Raw genomic sequence first — 19,884 nt, 5'->3', positions numbered from 1 at the left:
TATAGACAAAGTTAGTTTAAAATTGAGTCTTTAAATTATTGTCTCATGTTTCTCATATTAAAAACGTAGGAATCTTAAACAAAATATTATGGCGGTTAATGCATTCAATGAGACCGCTTTATTTTGTTGGGACTTTATTTACGTACCTGAAAACCTCAACTGTGGTAAAATATAAAAAAAAAAAAAAAGAGAGGCTGAGAGATTAGAAACATCACATAAATATAGAAAAAAAATATAAATAATACATTGATATATAGAATAGTGTTTGAAAAAAACTATGGGTGGAAAAACTAGAATCGCGTATTTTTACGACGAAGAGGTAGGCAATTTCCACTATGGTTTAGGACATCCTATGAAACCCCATAGAGTACGTATGACTCACGATTTAGTAACTCAATATGGGTTAACTGAAAAGCTTGATGTAATGATCCCAACTCCAGGTACTAGAGAATCTCTAACGAGGTTTCATTCAAATGACTATGTGGATTTCCTTAGAACTGTAAACACTGATAATATGCATGATTATTCGGATCACTTAGCTAGATTTAATGTTGGTGAAGATTGTCCAGTTTTTGATGGATTATGGGAATTTTGCCAGTTATCAGCTGGTGGATCTTTAGGGGGTGCTCAATCTGTGAATGAACTAGGTTATGATTATGCTATCAATTGGGCTGGAGGTTTACATCATGGTAAAAAGCACGAAGCTAGTGGCTTTTGTTATGTTAATGATTGTGTCTTAGGAGCTTTAGAATTTCTCAAGTATCAGCATAGAGTATGCTATATAGATATAGATATTCATCATGGTGATGGTGTTGAAGAAGCTTTTTATACATCTCCACGTTGTATGTGTGTTTCATTTCATAAATATGGGGATTATTTCCCTGGAACTGGAGCTATAAATGATGTTGGAGTTGAAGAGGGACTTGGATATTCCGTAAATGTACCACTAAAAGATGGTGTAGATGATGGCACATTCATTGACTTATTTACTAGGGTTATGACTCTTGTCATGGAGAAATATAGACCTGGAGCTATTGTATTACAATGTGGAGCTGATTCTTTATCTGGGGATAGATTAGGTTGTTTTAATCTCTCCTTGAAGGGTCATGGTTATGCTGTTTCTTTTCTTAAAAAATTCAAAATTCCAATGCTCATACTAGGAGGGGGGGGTTACACTTTGAGAAATGTACCTAAATGTTGGGCATATGAAACTAGTCTTATTGTGGATACTTATATAGATGAACAACTACCGAATGCATCTAACTTTTATGGGTATTATGGTCCTGATTTCTCCTTGGCTGTTAGAACATCTAATATGGAGAATCTTAATTCAAAGAAGGAATGTGACAATATAATACAACAAATTTCTGAAAACTTTAGGGAATTTGTTTTACCTGTAGGGGGTCACTTATCATGCTATGATATTCCAGATAAACTTCCATTATTATATAATTCGGGAATTAAAGATGAATATATAAATGATGGAGGTGATCCTAGAAATGATATGCACACTGATTTAAAGGATGACATGGAAGATTTTCGTCATGTAGATTATAATGACAGAAATTTAGGTTAAAGTACTATTATTAAGGATAAATTTAATAAATTAGACTGTTATGATTTCCATTGAAGTTTTTCAATTCTACTTTGGCTACTTACAATTAATTTGCAGTGATTCTTTATATTGTATATAATTAAGCTATTATTCAAAATATACACTATGAATATTTGGTTTGGTTTTCATGAAACTTTATAAGTTCATAGATTTCTTTTTTAAAAGAGATTTTCTATTTCCAAGAATTTGGAAGACTTATAATTACTTTAATATAATTTCTGATTTCACAAGATTTTATCAGGTGGGGATGTAGTTATTTAACATAATTGTTTCATTATAGTTAAAAATTCAACTTATTATCGATGTTCTACACAAGTTGATATTGTATTAAGAACTTGGATATTTTAAGTTAGACTAAATTATTCATACATCTAGATAAATTTTAAGTTGTATCTTATTGCTAATTAATGTGTATATGATCTTTAAAGTTTTGTAGCAAATACTACTGGTAGATTAATTTAATTAGTCTAATATTAGCAATCTGTTAACTATGTCCAGTTGCAGATTGATCAATACCTTTCATTTCAACTTACATAAAGATGAAATGGAAATTATTTATAATACATATTTATTAAATTAGTGCACTTTTCAATATTTAATTTACAGTTTAATATTCTTGTATTTAAGAATTTTTTTGAATATTATTTAAAAGTGAAATTTGAAACTTAATATTATTAGGATATATTGTTATTGAATTAGAGTAGTCGTGACTTGTATACATATCGAAATATTGTAGAATACAAGATACTCTTCTAGTCTATATTCATCTGTTGATTAAACATGTCAATTTCACAGTTCTCTTTGTTAATATTCTTGTTTGTGACTTTATAATTATCTATTTGTTGCTGAAATACCAAATTAAAAATATCTTGATTTGCACTATTGACTATAGAATCCTGTTGTAAGCAACTAGCCTCTGGAAGATTAATGTTCTGTTTAAGATTACTCTGATAATATTCCTTATCTTCCTCATATCCTTTATCTTCTCTATGATTTATAGATTTATTAATTCGCTTGTAGTCTCCTTCATTTACTATCCAAAATCTTTGTCTACGTTTCTTATGTGAACACTCAAGATGCATAATAGGATTTATACTAGGTAATATTTTAACTACTTTCTCAATTCTCGGTAATTCCATTATGGATGGTATCTCAGTTTCTCTGTTTACTATTGAGATCTTACTGTTTGAAGATGGAAGGTCTACTCCTTTATATAAAACAATACTCTGGCATCCAGAATCTACAATGCTACTAAAATTTGAGGAATTTCTGTAATCTTCATCAGTATCAGATACATAATAATTATTAAATGGTATATTTAAGAGATTGGAGTCACTAAATAGGTTATATAAGCAGGTTTTTTTGGTAGGAGGACCATAAGAATTAAATTCATTCTCCATTAAAAAAGTAATGTTACAAAGTACCCCGGGTCTAGTTACTGAATTATTTTAGGCACAAACATAGTATATTAAAACTCACAATATTAAATAAATTAGCTTACAAAGGAATCCAAAACATAAAAAATAATTAGGTAATCTAATTGTTATTCTATTTGTCTTTACTAAGTTAACATCAAATGAGGATTATTAAAGTGAGTTAATAATGTCTCATTTCGATATATATGATCTTAATAATTCTACAATACTTATGACCTTGGTTTTTCCTTCTTTTCCTTAAAAAGAGCTAATAATGATACTCCAGAGACCTTTACAGCCTTAAATCGAACACCTGGAATATCACCGACGGAGTGACCCTTACGACCAAAGCCAGCAACCAATACTTCATCATTCTCATCAATAAAATTTAAACAACCATCTCTAGGAACGAAGGCAGTTATCTTCTTACCATTCTTAATGAGTTGTACACGAACACATTTACGAACAGCAGAGTTTGGTTGCTTAGCTTCAATACCAAAGCGTTCTACAACTATCCCCTTAGCATGAGAAGCACCTCCGAAGGGATTAGACTTATATCTTGTACCCAGATTAGCTTTCTTGTACTGTTTATCAGCCCATCTTTGTGTTCTACGTCGTGTACGAAGTTCACGTGCTGTGTTAATACCTCTTGGTTTACCTGTAAATTAGATTATTGTCTGTCAAGTTACAGTTCCTATTTTACTGAAAATATTGGTATAAACATACCTGAACCCATTAATATTTCAAGTTAATCTAAATCTATAAATAAATGCTCTTAATTAGTAAAAGCAAGAACCTTACTTCTTACAATGCTTCAAATTGTCTTCGTTAATAAAAATATATATGCCGCCTTAGGAAAGACAAAGGTCCATTTTAGGTCCAATAAAAATAACAATGTAATCTCGTCTCGAGACAAGACAGATATATTGCGCTAATAGTAAAAACTGAGGTTGCCTAACATAATATAGGAGGCTTATTCTTTATTCTTGAAATTATTAAATTAATACAATACACTTAGAATTAGATAATTTTTCACAGCAATCTCCTTCATAAATTATTTGATGTTTTCAGTGGGAAGAGCTCCTATTGCCTCTCCTCCCAGTGATGATTGTATTTCCAAGCTTCAAACGACATTGAATAATATTATACATTGTGTAACAGTAGGTTTAAATATTTGTATACTTCCTACTCTTCCACCGATTTTGTGTGTATTAACTTATGTGAATATCGGTCTTCTTGATTGTAGGATGCTCTACACATATTACCAGAAATAGCGCCAGTTATTTCTTCTAGTATGGATATATTGGGTACCAAAGAAGAATTAATAGCTACAAAGTGTGATATTCTTTACCGTGCAAATTATATAGGGGCGGCATTTGAGTGTTCAAATACTTTAATTGAGGAACTTGCTTCTTTGAAACCACTAATTGGTACTGATGGAGAAGTTTTCATTGAGAAGGTAGAGTCTTTAAAAACAGAAAATGAGATGTATAACAAAACTCTATGTGAACTAACAAGAGAGTGTGAAGAAACACTTATTCATATAAGGAAATTAATAAGAATTCAGGTCAATGATTCAATTAATAAGCAAATTGAAGAACTATATAGTAATGCAACCATGGAATCTGCAGAAGATATTTACCAGAATATGAGGGAACATTCATAGCGGGTTACTTTTTGAGGCAATCTAATCATCTTAACGTTTACTTTAGTTTGTATATCTGTGTAACTTGAAAGTAACTATTACTTTGGTAAATATATACATATTTGAGTAGGAATATAATAGTATAACTACTTAAAAATGAATGGAGACTTTAGAGCACATCCGGAGAGTTAAGAATATTAAGAGTGAAATATCGAGAGAATGGGAGTTAGATGATAAGGATGTAGCAGAATTTATTGTTTATTTAGGTGAGAATAGTTCTAACTGTAACGAATTTATTAGAAAACTAAAGCCGAATATTGATATAAATGTCTCCAGTGATTTTTTAAATAAATTATTTATGATAATTAGAGGTATCAAACCTGAAATGAAGGATGGGGAGCAGTCAAAAAGTACAAAAAAAATAATTGATGACAATTATAGCTGTAATATTGATGGTCAAGATGAGCAGGTGGATTCTTCGGGAAGTAGTAATACATTAGAAATGAAATCTAATAGCACAAGCAATAATTCTACTAAAGACCTAATGAATGAAAAATTGAAGATCAGTACAAAATATCCATGTTTAATAATCCCTAATAATATGGATAGAGTGGAGTTGAAATTTAATATACCAAGTGAGAAAAAGTTACAAAGTGCAGACTCATTACAACTTATTAAAAGAGAAGATGATAAACATTTTGATCCCAACAAGAGGAATAATTGTATATCAGACACTATAAAGAGCGGATACAGTATGAACGATACAGAATATAAACATGGATATGGACCAGTTACAGGTATTAAACTAAATTCGAATACATATTCTAGTGATTTTCAAACTACAGATAGTACTAATGTAAATAATGTAAATGTAGGGAATTTATACAATGACTATGAAAGGTGGGAACTACTTCAATTAATTAATTCTGGGGCAGTTTCAATTGGTGAATTAAATGAATATGATAGGAACTGTATAAATAAAGAAATGAATGTATTGTATTCTGGGTCTTTAGTAGAGACATCAGTTGAAATAGAACTTCGAGATTCTGAACCTGAATTTTTACGTGGGCAAACTTTCAAAAGACATAATATAGATTTTTCTATTCAACCAACAATACAGATATCTGCTAATCCTGAAGGAAGTTTAAGTAAGGCAGCTGAATTAGCATCTAATATTGCTAGGGAGAGGAGAGAAATACGTGATTTTCAAGAAAAGGCACTTTTAGATAGTATACCACGTGATATGAATAGACCATGGGAGGATCCATATCCTGAATTGGGTGAACGTACAATAGCAGGTATGCTGCAGAGTATTGGTGTTGAGGCTTGGCAAGTACCTGAATGGAAACGCCAATACTTTGGTAAAAATTTAAGCTTTGGTCAAAAGACTGATATAACTTTATCAATTCAGGAACAAAGGAGGAATCTACCGATATTTGCTTTGAGAGAGTCATTAGTTGATGCAGTGAGAAAGAATCAAATAATTGTAGTTATAGGAGAAACTGGTAGCGGCAAAACAACACAAATTACTCAGTACTTATATGAAGAGGGATTCTGTGATGATGGCAATATGATAGGATGTACTCAACCGAGAAGAGTAGCTGCCACATCTGTTGCGAGAAGAGTTGCTCAGGAGGTTGGTTGTACTATTGGCTCAACTGTAGGCTTTTCAATTAGATTTGAAGATGTTACATCATCTGAGACTAGAATCAAGTATATGACAGATGGCATGCTTTTAAGAGAGGCTCTTTCAGATCACTCACTTTCCAAATATAATGTAATTATGTTAGATGAGGCTCATGAAAGAACAATAACTACAGATATCTTGTTTGGTTTACTCAAGGTAAGTTAACTTTTTAGACGGTAAATTTATAGAGGTTGTTGCACTATTATATAGTTTATATGAGCTCAGTCACTTTTTTTTTTTTTTGGGTATTTTTCATCTTGTGTACTTTCACGAGAGTAGAGAGCCCTTATTTATGACTGGAATATTAAACATAAAATACATGTTTACTATACATGCTTATATGCATTTATAGTAGCGATACATATTTTTATATTTTTTCTTTTTACTAAAGGAAAATAGAAAGACCCATTGACTGATGACTATTGAAATTTGAAGCAAGAAAAGATCAGTGGACAGATACCAATGGGACAAACTATATGCTTGACATTAACCGTCTATTTAATTGGATTATTTTAATACAGTAATTAACTTTTTCTTTTATCAGGCTACCTGCATTGAACGTCCTTCATTTAGATTAATTGTGACATCTGCTACACTGGAGGCAGATAAATTCTCACGATATTTTATGAACTGTAACATTTTTACAATACCAGGACGTACATTTCCTGTAGAGATTTTATATACGAGGGAACCAGAAAGTGACTATGTAGAAGCAGCTCTTCTAACAGTATTACAAATTCATTTACGTGAACCTCCAGGAGATATCTTAGTATTTCTGACAGGCCAAGAAGAAATAGATAATGCTTGTCAGACTTTACATGAACGTATGCAAAAGTTAGAGAATCTGAATCCCCCTCCATTAATAATTCTACCTGTATACTCATCTCAGCCAAGTGAAGTCCAATCATTAATTTTCGAACCTACACCAGAAGGTTGTCGAAAATGTGTTATAGCAACAAATATTGCCGAAGCATCACTAACTATTGATGGAATATATTTTGTTATAGATCCAGGTTTTGCTAAAATGATGGTTTTCAATTCAAAAACTGGGATGGATAGTTTGGTCGTTGCACCTATTTCACAAGCTAGTGCAAGACAAAGATCTGGTAGAGCAGGGCGAACAGGTCCTGGAAAGTGTTATAGGCTTTATACAGAGATAGCCTTTAAGACAGAAATGCTCCCTGTTACAATACCAGAAATCCAGAGGACAAATTTGTCAAATACAGTCTTACTACTAAAGGCATTAGGAATTAATGATCTCCTTAACTTTGATTTTATGGACCCACCTCCACCTCATACATTGTTGATTGCTTTAGAAACATTGTATGAATTAGATGCACTAGATGACAATGGAATTTTGACTCGTTTAGGCAGAAAGATGGCAGAATTACCTATGAGTCCAAATCTTAGTAAGATGGTTCTTTCATCTGTTGACTTGGGATGTTCAGATGAAATTATTACTATAACATCTATGTTAAGTGTTCAAAATGTATTTTATCGTCCTAAAGATAAACAGGCTGCAGCTGATAGACATAAGTCCAAATTTCATCATTCATATGGGGATCATTTAACTTATTTGAATATATATAATTCGTGGCAGAGACAGAGATATTCAGTACCGTGGTGTTATGAGAACTTTTTGCAATCTAGATCTTTAAAGAAAGCTCAAGATGTAAGGAAACAACTAATTAATATATTTGACAAATATCAGCTTGACATAATATCTGCGAGAAATGACTATGACAAGATTCGGAAGGCTATTTGTGCGGGATTCTTCAGTCATGCTTGTAAGAAGGATTCTCAGGAAGGTTATAGAAGCTTGGTTGATAGTCAGCAAGTATATTTACATCCCTCTAGTGCACTGTTTAACAAATCTCCAGAATGGCTTCTATATCATGAATTAGTATTTACAACCAAGGAATATATTCGTGATTGCTGTACAATTCAACCAAATTGGCTTGTAGAATTAGCTCCAAATCTTTTCCAATTTGCAGATGAAGCGAAAATCTCAAAGAGAAAGATGAGAGAAAAAGTACAACCTTTGTATAACAAGTATGAAGATCCTAACTCCTGGAGGTTGTCTAAAAGAAGGAGGTAGTTTTATATCTTGATATAGCAGAATATGATAACCGGTAAGATTTTCAAATAAATTACTATACATTAAGAGACTTAATTATAATATTCCTATTTTAAATGTATGAAAATTAAGGTGTTTGAATTTTTTGTATAGATTTCTTGATATACTTGGAATGTACAATGTCATACAAAAACAAAGACTGTTTCTTATAATAGAGCTGCCTTGTTGAAATTGTGATGATACTAATTTCAGTCATTATTTTCTCCGCACTTAATGGTGGAAGATGGATATATCCAGCTATAATTGCTATCTTAGCTATTGCCTGGATGACCCGATTCCATTTTATCTTATTTACACTAATGGCTAAAAACAATTTAAGGCCACTATTATTCAAAATATATTGGCATGGAGACTTTCTGAATTTAGAGAACCATCTCTTGGCTAGCTAAATTCTGCAGATAGTTTGCATTTGAAGTGGAGTTTCTGTTAAACTCACCTTGTACTTATCTACCATATCTGGTATTATCGGCTTTTTAGAAATTACTTTTGTCAAATATTAATACCCTGTTTTAAATGTGCACCTTAAATTTGCATACAGGCGCCTTATAATTGGCGCTGGGAAATTAAATTTTTGAAATAAAAAATGTCAAACTAAAGCATAGTAATTGCGGTGGCCTCAACTCCCAAAATAGTTTAGACTGATAGAAAGTATCTTATTTTCTATTTTCTACTTGTCAATTTGCTCTTTTAAGTTGGAGTTTTGTAGGTAGTGATTATATGAATAAGTCGTGGGGACTTAATTCTTTGAAGTAAAGTGATAGTACGAAAGTTGCTATATATATATCAAGTTAAGTATGAAGAATGGTCAGTAGCAGCTCTTTGGGTTCTTATGTTAAGATAATGCGTATAGGGCAAGGTGCCTTTGGAGACGTGTGGCTTGCTGAGGATGTTATCTCTAAACGTCGTGTGGCACTGAAAAAGTTAATATCTAAGGAAAGTAGGGAAGGCTTTTCTAAAACTGCTATACGAGAAATTGTACTTTTAACTAATTTAAAGCATAGAAATATTGTGGATTTATATGGGGTTGTATTTTCTAGACCTCAAAATTCAGATGACAATGGTGAATTAGTGAATCAACTTCCAAATGGTGGTGCATTGAGTAGTCTCTACGTAAATAATGTAAATCGTGGTTCAATTTGGATGGTATTTGAATACTTACCTTATGATTTATCTGGATACATGGAAGGGTTAAAATTAGAGGGTAAGTTAATAAAAGTCATAGATATAAAAGTTATTATTCGTCAATTATTAGAAAGTTTAGAGTTTTGTCATATGCACAACACAATCCATAGAGATATAAAGTGTGCAAATCTATTAATATCTAGTGATGGAGTTGTAAAATTGGCTGATTTTGGATTGGCTAGATATTATAATGTAAGATATAGGACTTTGACCAATAGAGTCGTAACTTTATGGTATAGATCTCCAGAACTTTTGTTAGGAGCTCAAAGCTATGATACCCCTGTAGATATGTGGTCAGTAGGTTGTATATTAGGTGAATTAATTTTACAACAACCATTATTCTGCAGTGAAACAGAAGTTGGAGTATTGAAGATTATTGGAGAAACTTTGGGACCTCCTTCTAGTGATGTAGTTCATGATTTGAAGAAACTTCCTTTATGGAATGATTATGAAAATAATCCACTTCTTCCAATTTTAGGTTCAGGAACAGGTAATAAATATCGACAAATGATTCATAGAGTAGAGGAAAAGGTAGGATCTCAAGGTCTGGATCTACTTTTGCAGTTATTACAATACTCACCATCAAAACGTTTGAAAGCTAAGCAAGCTTTGTCTCATCCATGGCTACAGCATGGAGAGAATAATGAGAGTCTCCCTGATCACTTGGATATGTCAGTGTTTACTCAGAAGAAGCAATTCCATTCTCTCAGTGCAAGGAAATTGCGAGACAAACTACAGGGACGTCTTAAAGTTCCTTCAACATCAGAGATCGGAGGGGCTGTAAATGCAATAATTGGAAAGGCTTACAATGTTGGAACTTTAAGAGAACAATTAAAAGATAAGCACCGTAATTCTATTGATATTATTCAAAATATTAAAGAAGGCATAAATGAACAGATAGATATTAAAAAGAGAGCAGTAGTTACAATAAACCAAGGGAATATAAATACTTCGACTATAAAACGATCTAGGAGTAGAGAAAGAATAAGCCCAGATCCTAGTAGATGGAAAACTAGGAGTTCATTTGAACATAGAAATTCGAGACGTGATAGAAAAGATAGAGTGGAATATGAATGGAGAAATGAAAGGGATATTGATTATGATCGAAACAGATACTTGGATTATTCAGATAGAGATTATTATTATGGAAGAAGAGACAGTTGTGTATATTCATATTCAAGAAGGGAGGTAGAGTATAATAGAACAAGGCACTACAATAGATCTCCATCTCCAAGTGGGTTACGAAGACGTTTATCACCATCTCATCGTAGCTCAGGAAATGACTACTATTATAGAAGAAGAGAAAGTTCACACTCTTATTACGATAATAGAGCTAGAGATTATAATAGGAGACGAGATTAACCTATAAAACACTTAGAAAACTTATTCATTTGACTATAGATCTAGTCACTTATAAACTTGCTACTTTCCTAAGTACTTGCCTCAACACTTATCCATTTAGCAAATTCCTCGATATTTTGATCACGTTCTATTGAGTTCTTTGAATCAATGGCTGTAATAGAGGTATATATGTCATTCTGAATACATCTTACACCATGCAAACGTTCTTGAAATAAATCGACAAGATTAACATCTAGACAATCGGAGTATACTCTAGCTTGTTTTATAAGGCTCGAATCCACATCTAGATGTACTTGGAAGGATCCCCAGTCAAATCTTTTTTCAAGTACTGTAGAAAATTCTGGAGACTCTCCATATCTCCACTCCCAAGATATAAGTTGCTTATATGTATCTTTATATACTTGATCATGTATAATTGCATCTCCAATTTCTGGTTTATTGCATGTTAGAAATGTATTGATATCTTTGTCAGAATCAATATGTATATTATTAAATGGGACATAATCTGCAAATTGTTTAGTAATTGGTGTGTCTACATGCATACCATTATTTTGAATCTGATTGAAATACTGCATATTTTTATCTATTCCCTTTTGTTTTTGTTCCTTCTCTATTACTTGATATCTATTAGATAGACTTACATCACTTTTTAGGTCTTTAATTTCAAATTCAACAAGCTCTCTGTCAATAGAATAAGTTTTACAAAACTCTTCGATTATGCTTGTCTTTATGTTCTCTAATGTAATATCTGGAATTACATCTTTTACATTTATAACTCTAGATGCTACACTTTGCACTCCCTTACTTTGCAACTTTGTCTTATTTGGAGTTAAAAATTCTTCTAAAGCTTTTCTATCAACATTAACCATTATAGTCCCATGGTGTAATGCTTTATTTCCTGATAATTGAAAAGCTGAGCCTGAAAACTTGCGTCCCTGTAGTAAGATATCATTTCTACCCTTCACTTCAATTTCTATCCCAAGGTTTTGAAAAGCTCTACTAATAATCTTATTATTCTCTTTCCTGTAATCTTTAATATTGTCAGTTATAAATGTGAAACATAGATTCCCATGATCCTGAAACAATTAAATATTATAGGAACAAATCATCAAGATAGTTATATTTCAATCTAAATTAAAATGAGAGACCAAAAGTTCTTTGACCTATGTGAACAACTATATTGGTATGTATTTATATCTCAACTTACTTGATAGACTGCCCCTCCACCAGAATATCTTCTTGCTAGAACTATATTACAAGATCCCATCTTATATAAATTACATTCCCTCCAGGCATTTTGGTGTCTGAGAAGTGATCACATTAATTTAAAGTAATCAAATACTATGAATTATACAAGGAAAATATGTGTGAAGTTTCATGATGTAAAATATTAATATAGAAAGGTGGAAATATAACGAAGTGTGTCCCTACAAGAAAGTTGTCCCATATAATTCCTTTCAGATATATTCTATTAACATCTCCACTATGAATATATTTCCTCATATTTCAAAATTCCTACTCATGAACTTATTTATATCGACTTACCTACCAATTACAACTGTTTTCCCGTGTGTCCAAAGGTATAATATAGGTTGACCTTGGGTATACCTCTTCAAGAGAGTAGATTCCAAAGCTAAATTGTGAAAGAAATCTCCTTTAGAAAAAAAAAGTTGGCTAGTTTTTAAAAGGTTTGTTAACTTCATTTAATAAATAACATCTTACATTTCCAGGCTAATTGAGCTGTCTGGTTAGTAAAGAACCTCCCACTTCCCAGCACTTTACAATAAAATAGCTCGATACCCGCTAAGGAGACGGCTCCAAAATTTAGGGCGGTATAACACGTATAGTCTCTAGGTATCAAAGTAGGAGATATCTAGCTTGCGTATCAGCTTATGAATTCAATAACCCAGGATACGAAGACGTATTTGTTAATGCCAGTATCATTATTAGGGAGGTAAGTAAATGCTAGGAGCAGGCGGTGGAGTGCACTGCCGCTTCCGCTTGGTATTATTAATATAGTTTCTGTACTTTTTCCACGTGAGAATAGTTTTGTATATAATTAACTAATTAATTGGTATCAGTTGAATAGTCTACCCAGAATGACTAGTGAGGTGCCATATAACTTTTCGATGATTGGTACTTCTTCAGCTTCTACTGCTACAGCAAACAGCGGTGGTGAGATGGTTGGAGGCATGAATCAGGAGTTATTGCACGAGGGACCTGGAAATAATAATAATAGTAATAATAATAATAGTGGCGGTAGTACGAATACCCAAGATGTGTTATCACTGTTAAACTACTTGGTTCCAAATTCCGGAGGCGAATCGGGCTCATCTGGGGTTAATCCACCTCCTCAAATAGCAGACCCAACGACACTCAATGAGCTCTTAGGACTAATTAGTGGAGCTGTAACATCTAACCCAAGTGGAGTTAAGGGTCCTCCTGAGCCAGCTCTGTTAGATAATACGGGTGGAGGTAATATGACCAACTCAATTCCTTACTTACTTCCACTATTGATGAGTTCGGGATCTAATAATGACCAGAATGTAGCGCTATTAAATAGTTTGGTGTCATCTACAGGGGTAAATGGAGCTCAACCAGCTAATTTGAACCAATTTGTTAATCAACTACAGAATCTACTGCCCCCTTTGGTACCTGGTGGAAATACTACCGGTATATCAAATAATCAATCTACTCATACAGGAACCACAACCCATCACACAGATCATCTACAACTTCTATATGGTGGTGGTGGTGGTGGTAATCTTGGTACAGATAATAAATCCGAACTTTTGGCAGCTGCAGCAGCCTTTGCAGCATCCAACGTAACTCCCCTAAATGCAGGTCCTATATCTAACTCTCGTGGTAGAGCAAGAAAGCGCACATCAACTACTCCTTTGGGTGGTATGAGAGGTCGCCGTGAATCTAATGATATGTCAAAACGTAGAGTAGGAAGTCCTGGTCGTAATCATGGAATGGACAATATAGGAACACCAGGAACAATGCTACCTCATATACCCTCTCTTGCGGGAGATGGAATGGAAAATCTTGATCATGGTGGCAATGTGAACTTATTGAATACTCCAGCAAATCATCATGGTTCTCAGTACAATGAATTTAGTACAGAAGATGCTAGACATTCTGTTAGATTTGAAAATGGTTTGGTTCTAATGACTAAGAGATTTATACAATATCTTTATGAGCAAGGTGAAAGTAGAATTATAGACTTAGCTGCTGCTGAGGCACATATGGATGTTCAGAGACGTAGATTATATGATATTACAAATGTATTGGAGGGTATTGGTATCCTCAAGAAAATGGGACGTAATGCTTTCATGTGTGCAGCCACAGTTCCTGATGTCCTTATAGAGAGAGATGCTGTGTTATCATCTTTTGGAACAGTTGATATGAGTGTGAAACTGAGTGGTAACATTGATGACGAATCATTGAACTCTATTCCATGGTTTCATAGCTATAATAAACTTCAGGTTCTATCTAACGCTGAATATGAAATGATGGAGAAGACACTTATACAGCGCAAAGAACAGTTACTACAAGCTTGTCAACAACTGGGGTTTACCGATATTGTAGATCAATATACTATTGCCAGTGCTTCCACCTCTCATACAGCAGGGGCTAATGTAGCTAATTATGGAGGAACGACTCCACACTCTGGAAGACCTAATCATGTACCCAGAAACTCGGCAGGATCTCATGGAATTAGCTTGAATCATGGACATCTACGTGAGGATAATATATCAGTACCTAATACAATGGAACAAGGAAATGAATCTAATAACCCTAGTGGAGGAGCTGGAGCTCTCTGGGGAAGCATTATGGGAGGCTCCAATCGCACTAGCAATGTTCCATCAATTCATCATCCGGATGCTCGTTGGATAGAAGCCCCAGATACTACAAATCACAGCAGTAACGCTCCTAAACACCATGTGGAAAATGAAAACTCCAATACTAGTGTTGCTCAAAATGATACAATTAGTGGGTTCAATGAGTAAATAAGTTGAAATTGTATAATTAGCTTTATAGAAAGTCAGATACAAGTAAAGGACCAACAAAGGAAATATAAAATATATGAAATTTACATTAGGATATATCTTATAAGTACTGATATTTATTGCTCTAGTGGATCTACTTACAAGTAATATTTTGTCTTAGCATTTATATTCAAATTGTGCGGACTAATACTATGTACCTTTAATGGATTTTTTAGCATTAAATCTTTTCCTGAGATAAAAAAAGCTGTATATATATGGTATTTACTCATTTCTCAAATATTTGACGGAATTGTAGGGGTATTTCAATAAATGATTTATATAGCAGACTCATCAATAATTACCCCTTATACTAAGTTTATAAATAATTTGCACTAATTAAAGATATGCAGATACCAAATTAAAGAGGATCTGAAGAGATATCTACTAATCTACAGAGTTATATTAGGTGCTTTTTTTTTTTTTAGCCTTGATCGTTATATGAATTAGCCATTCTCTACTTTTTATGATATTTCGTATGGCTGAAAATAGAAACTACGAGTTTAAGCTAAGTCAGCTAAGGTCCAGTTTTAATATGAGTTAAAAAATAGTTCATCTAATTTCTCTTTTATTTAGAACTGGATTTGATCTGTTTTATCAAACTTAAATATACCGTTGGATTTCTTAATAGCAAATTTTAGTATTTCCCTAATTTAGACAAAGTTTCTTTTGAATAGAAATTAAGCCTTATAATATTTATTATAGCTATATATTTTTGTTTCTCAGTATTGGATCAAATTGAGTAATATTAATAATGTAATCTAATATTGTAGATACTTATCTACAATACTAATTAATACTTTGGTTATATATTACCAGAGTTGGCTGTTAGTTTAATTGGTCAGTTGTAACTGTGATAAAACTATCTTTATAGATGTTAGGACTTTTTTTCTAACGAATTTAGTAATATTTAATATTTATTGTAAAAACAATAAGATATTTAGCTCCATAACAAGTCATTACTTTTTTTCTAAATTATACTGAGAATATAGAGATACTTTTTCCTAAATCTTTAAATTCTCCATATATTATTGAATACTTTATCTTACAATTTATATATATTTTTTTACTGCAAACAAAATCACAGATATGTAATATTTAAGATTTCCCAATATTAATTCTTAAGACTTATAGTAACTTTTTACATTATTAAAGTCTTTCAAATACAAACTATATAATGTTAAACATATATCTTGTGATATTTCAACTAAAAAAATTTCATTTATTTGGATATTGTGAGCTTGAGTAACCGTTTTAGTACTAAAATGTTGTACTTTTAGAAGTTTAAAGCCCAAATTTAACAATGATATGAATTTAAATCTTATGATTAGCTGTTAAATTTATAAAGATTTTAACTTTTTCTTATAGAGTTGTACTAATAGTATTATGAAAAAAAAATCCTATCAATTAGTTTTACTCGAGTTAAGTTATTCTGATTAATTCTGTAGCTTGTTATTTTTGTATTAGCTTATCACTAAAATTTAACAATAAAGTAATATTTATTTGATCAAATTAACAAGAGTATAAAACTACAATCTAGATAGTAGGTTTAGTATTTTTTTAATAGAATAATTATAAATTAATTGTAGTAATAATGAACTATATAATTTGCTACTATTAACATTTACTTTAAAAATAATTCAACTGATATCATTTTCTACAGAAAATGTATAGGATTTTTGTTAAACAGCCTTAAAGTATTTTTCAAGTAACATCTAAACTATTAAGTTTTCCTTTTTATAATATAATGATATTGTAAAAGATATGTGATTTAGGTTAGAAACAAAGAAATTTAGCTTTATTTTTATTTTTCATTATTTTTCCTATATATTAATATATTAGTAATAGAATTTACTAGCTTAGGAACTACTCATAAACTGGTACATTTTTGATAGTGCAATAGTTTTCAATTTGTAATATTCCCAGTAAGAAAATCAAGTTCATCATAATAAGCAAATCTAAAGAAAATCATTAAACTTTAGTTGGAAATTTAGAAACATACTTTGAAAATTTTTCAAATCTTATATACTAATACAATTATTAGTGAAAGGTAATTTTTTGATATAATAAAACTCTTTAATTTCAATAGTAGAGTACTGAAAACTATTGAACTTTTTTTTTTCTTTTTTTAATTCAGATGGATGAAATTAATATGTTCTAAATTTAGTATTTCCATATTATATACTGAAAATATCTTCTATACTATCAAATCCTTGTATGAATATATTTATCATGAATAATATATATTTAGCTGTTAATATACTTGGATTATCTAATAATTTATAAAACATATTTAAAGGAGTCTTAATATTTTATTTAGCTGAAAATAAATGTATTAATTAGAGTTAAATTATTTATTTTTTAAAAATATTTATCAAAAATAAGTTTATTAGTTTTTGAAATGCACAATTTCTAATATTTAGTAGAAATAGATAATAGTGATTACTTTGTATTTTTTTTNNNTTTTTTTTTTTTTTTTTTCAAAAAAAAGCATACATACTAAGCTAAACAATGAAAGTTATAATATACATGACTAGTTTATCAATATTTTATATTTACTAATATTAAATATATATAATATTTTGTGGTATAAAATTCTTTCTTGTGGATTTACAATAATAGTGAGAATATACTATAAATTGAACTCATATTTTAAATTTTTAAACAAGCTATCTTTACGATATGAAAATGAAGTTTTAAAATTCTCTTATTTCAAAAATACTTGAATATTCTCCAAAAATTTCTACTATTGTAAGTAGTAATACTTTATATAATAAAATAATTCATATTACCAGTATATAATTTTTAATAAATCATTCTTATTATTAAAATGATCTTAGTGAGATATTTTAAATTAGTCTATAATATATTGAAGTTTAATTTCAATTGTTTTATTATTATTAACATTGTATTATAATATTGTCATTTATTTTAGAGTATTAATCAACACTTAAGACCTATAATTTCTATCCTCATTGTATAAGTAACATAAATTCCTAATCATTTATTATATTTTTTCTAATATAAAAAGTTTTATTGAGTCTAAATACAAAGAAAAAAACTTTAAAGCTATTTTTAAATACTTTTGATATTAATATACACAATTATAGGATAATTGAATATGGCTATATCTAGAAAAAGGATATAAACAAATCTAGGTAACTATAAATTACTTTTAGCAATTCAAAAATAAGAATAAGCTTTAGATTATATTTCCTAATCTAGATAAGACAAAATTCAGGAAATTACCTACATCCAATATATTTAGATTTTTAGATTCAAATTCTTATGAAAGTAAGATCTAAATGAAATTGTATTCATTGGATTGAGTAGATTCATCCTTAATCCCTCTAAATCCCTTATAAAGAACTGAAGAACGATTTTTCTGTTTATCTATCTGATTAACTTCATATATAGGATTAGATAAATTATCCTTATTAGATAAATTTTTTAGAGTCTTATATATACTAGTATTAGGTATGTTTTGTCTATTTTCCATTTCATAATATTTATATCGTCTTCGTAAATTCTTCAATCGTCTCTTAATACTTTCATCACTTTCAGTATTTGCATACTTTTTACGAAGTATATGATAAGATTTCCAAATAGGCTCTTCTTCTTTTTCTTGGTATTTTGTATTTAATTCAAATTCATTAGTAGATATAATTTCATTATCTTTTATTTTATCATCTGATACTGAATTTTTAGGTATAATATTTTCTTCTAATTTAATGATAAGATATAAAATTATATTTTTTATTCAATATTATTATCTATTTAACACTTACCTTTAACAATTTCCTGTTGTTGTACAATTTCATTTTTACTAGAAAAGCTCAAAGTTATGAAAATACGGTGTAAAATAGCTCCTAGAAATAATATAATAGTATTAAATAGTATGTGAATTGAAAATATATATAATTGTCACCAAGTGACTATTATATAATGGAAATATTTAAGTATATCCAAATCTTAAATTTAATCCAAAACTTACCAAACATAATTAGAGATAAAATCATAATAATCAAAAGAAGTTTGCTAGTTATTGAGAATGATGTAGAGTTACAATTTGAAGATATAGCATTAGGATAATCTTTTAAGGGGGTATACTCTGGAAATTTATCTGTCTTTTTATAATGCAAAACCTCTCTTGCAACTATATCATTTTCCACTTTGGATTGTTTTAAAATCGAAGAGGACCTCTGCATTTTTTTTTAAAGGAAAACAGCTCTTTGTAAAAGTGATACTTGATAGAGATTGCATGTTTTTATTTTGGGCGCTTTTTGGTAAGGTGCATCTGAGTGTAGACATATATACTGAAGACTAGGATAGATGATAAAGTGAAAGAACTGCATCATTATTAAAATAAACTATTTACTTACTTATATAAGGTACTTTATGTACTTTTCAATAAATAGAGTCCAAAAATGAATATATATAATATATTAAATATAACTATACAAAATAGTTTAAATTTTATTACCTAATTTATTATAGTATTTAAATATATATTAGAATAATTTAAATTAGAATAAATCAATGTTATATTACAAATTTACCTTAAAATTTATAAATTAAATAAGGATATAATTTAAAATAATTGAAATAATATAATAAGAAAAGTAGTGTATATTTACAATCTAAAATATTCTAATATTTGTTCTAAAATTAAAATGATTAGCTTATATTATTATTCTTTAAAATACAACTTAGAAATGTTTTTTTATTTTTATTTAATATTTATATAAAAATCTGTATTGTGAAAAAATTTAAAGAAATTGGAATTTTTTGC

General features: G+C 30.3%; 9 protein-coding genes across 9 annotated transcripts; 5 read left to right on the top strand and 4 right to left on the bottom strand.

The window, feature by feature from the left end:
• Window positions 1–277: 277 nt before the first annotated feature.
• cand_007040 (histone deacetylase HDA2 RPD3P) lies at window positions 278–1,576 on the top strand (the record flags this gene model as incomplete). The annotated part of the gene is made up of 1 exon (XM_067210944.1): window positions 278–1,576. The coding sequence occupies one exon, from the start codon at window positions 278–280 to the stop codon at window positions 1,574–1,576; it is 1,299 nt and encodes a 432-aa protein (XP_067067961.1).
• Window positions 1,577–2,367: 791 nt separating this feature from the next.
• Window positions 2,368–3,015, bottom strand: cand_007030 (uncharacterized protein; the record flags this gene model as incomplete). Its single annotated transcript, XM_067210943.1, has 1 exon — window positions 2,368–3,015. The coding sequence occupies one exon, from the start codon at window positions 3,013–3,015 to the stop codon at window positions 2,368–2,370; it is 648 nt and encodes a 215-aa protein (XP_067067960.1).
• A 245-nt stretch (window positions 3,016–3,260) lies between these two features.
• cand_007020 (40s ribosomal protein S23) lies at window positions 3,261–3,766 on the bottom strand (the record flags this gene model as incomplete). The annotated part of the gene is made up of 2 exons (XM_067210942.1): window positions 3,261–3,688; window positions 3,757–3,766. 2 exons carry the CDS (start codon window positions 3,764–3,766, stop codon window positions 3,261–3,263), a joined length of 438 nt encoding a protein of 145 aa, XP_067067959.1.
• A 325-nt stretch (window positions 3,767–4,091) lies between these two features.
• Window positions 4,092–4,696, top strand: cand_007010 (uncharacterized protein; the record flags this gene model as incomplete). Its single annotated transcript, XM_067210941.1, has 2 exons — window positions 4,092–4,190; window positions 4,277–4,696. 2 exons carry the CDS (start codon window positions 4,092–4,094, stop codon window positions 4,694–4,696), a joined length of 519 nt encoding a protein of 172 aa, XP_067067958.1.
• Window positions 4,697–4,835: 139 nt separating this feature from the next.
• On the top strand, window positions 4,836–8,460 carry cand_007000 (DHX8 PRP22-type ATP-dependent RNA helicase; the record flags this gene model as incomplete). Its single annotated transcript, XM_067210940.1, has 2 exons — window positions 4,836–6,518; window positions 6,907–8,460. 2 exons carry the CDS (start codon window positions 4,836–4,838, stop codon window positions 8,458–8,460), a joined length of 3,237 nt encoding a protein of 1,078 aa, XP_067067957.1.
• Window positions 8,461–9,339: 879 nt separating this feature from the next.
• cand_006990 (cell division control protein 2) lies at window positions 9,340–11,043 on the top strand (the record flags this gene model as incomplete). The annotated part of the gene is made up of 1 exon (XM_067210939.1): window positions 9,340–11,043. The coding sequence occupies one exon, from the start codon at window positions 9,340–9,342 to the stop codon at window positions 11,041–11,043; it is 1,704 nt and encodes a 567-aa protein (XP_067067956.1).
• Window positions 11,044–11,111: 68 nt separating this feature from the next.
• On the bottom strand, window positions 11,112–12,746 carry cand_006980 (lipoate-protein ligase A; the record flags this gene model as incomplete). Its single annotated transcript, XM_067210938.1, has 3 exons — window positions 11,112–12,119; window positions 12,251–12,347; window positions 12,589–12,746. The coding sequence occupies 3 exons, from the start codon at window positions 12,744–12,746 to the stop codon at window positions 11,112–11,114; spliced, it is 1,263 nt and encodes a 420-aa protein (XP_067067955.1).
• Window positions 12,747–13,142: 396 nt separating this feature from the next.
• cand_006970 (transcription factor E2F) lies at window positions 13,143–15,056 on the top strand (the record flags this gene model as incomplete). Its single annotated transcript, XM_067210937.1, has 1 exon — window positions 13,143–15,056. One exon carries the CDS (start codon window positions 13,143–13,145, stop codon window positions 15,054–15,056), a length of 1,914 nt encoding a protein of 637 aa, XP_067067954.1.
• A 3,337-nt stretch (window positions 15,057–18,393) lies between these two features.
• Window positions 18,394–19,300, bottom strand: cand_006960 (uncharacterized protein; the record flags this gene model as incomplete). Its single annotated transcript, XM_067210936.1, has 3 exons — window positions 18,394–18,815; window positions 18,881–18,961; window positions 19,087–19,300. The coding sequence occupies 3 exons, from the start codon at window positions 19,298–19,300 to the stop codon at window positions 18,394–18,396; spliced, it is 717 nt and encodes a 238-aa protein (XP_067067953.1).
• Window positions 19,301–19,884: the final 584 nt, after the last annotated feature.

Source organism: Cryptosporidium andersoni (genome assembly GCF_001865355.1).
Source record: "Cryptosporidium andersoni isolate 30847 chromosome Unknown contig_64, whole genome shotgun sequence".
NCBI classification, from domain to species: domain Eukaryota; phylum Apicomplexa; class Conoidasida; order Eucoccidiorida; family Cryptosporidiidae; genus Cryptosporidium; species Cryptosporidium andersoni.
This window is presented reverse-complemented; position numbering and strand designations above follow the sequence as displayed.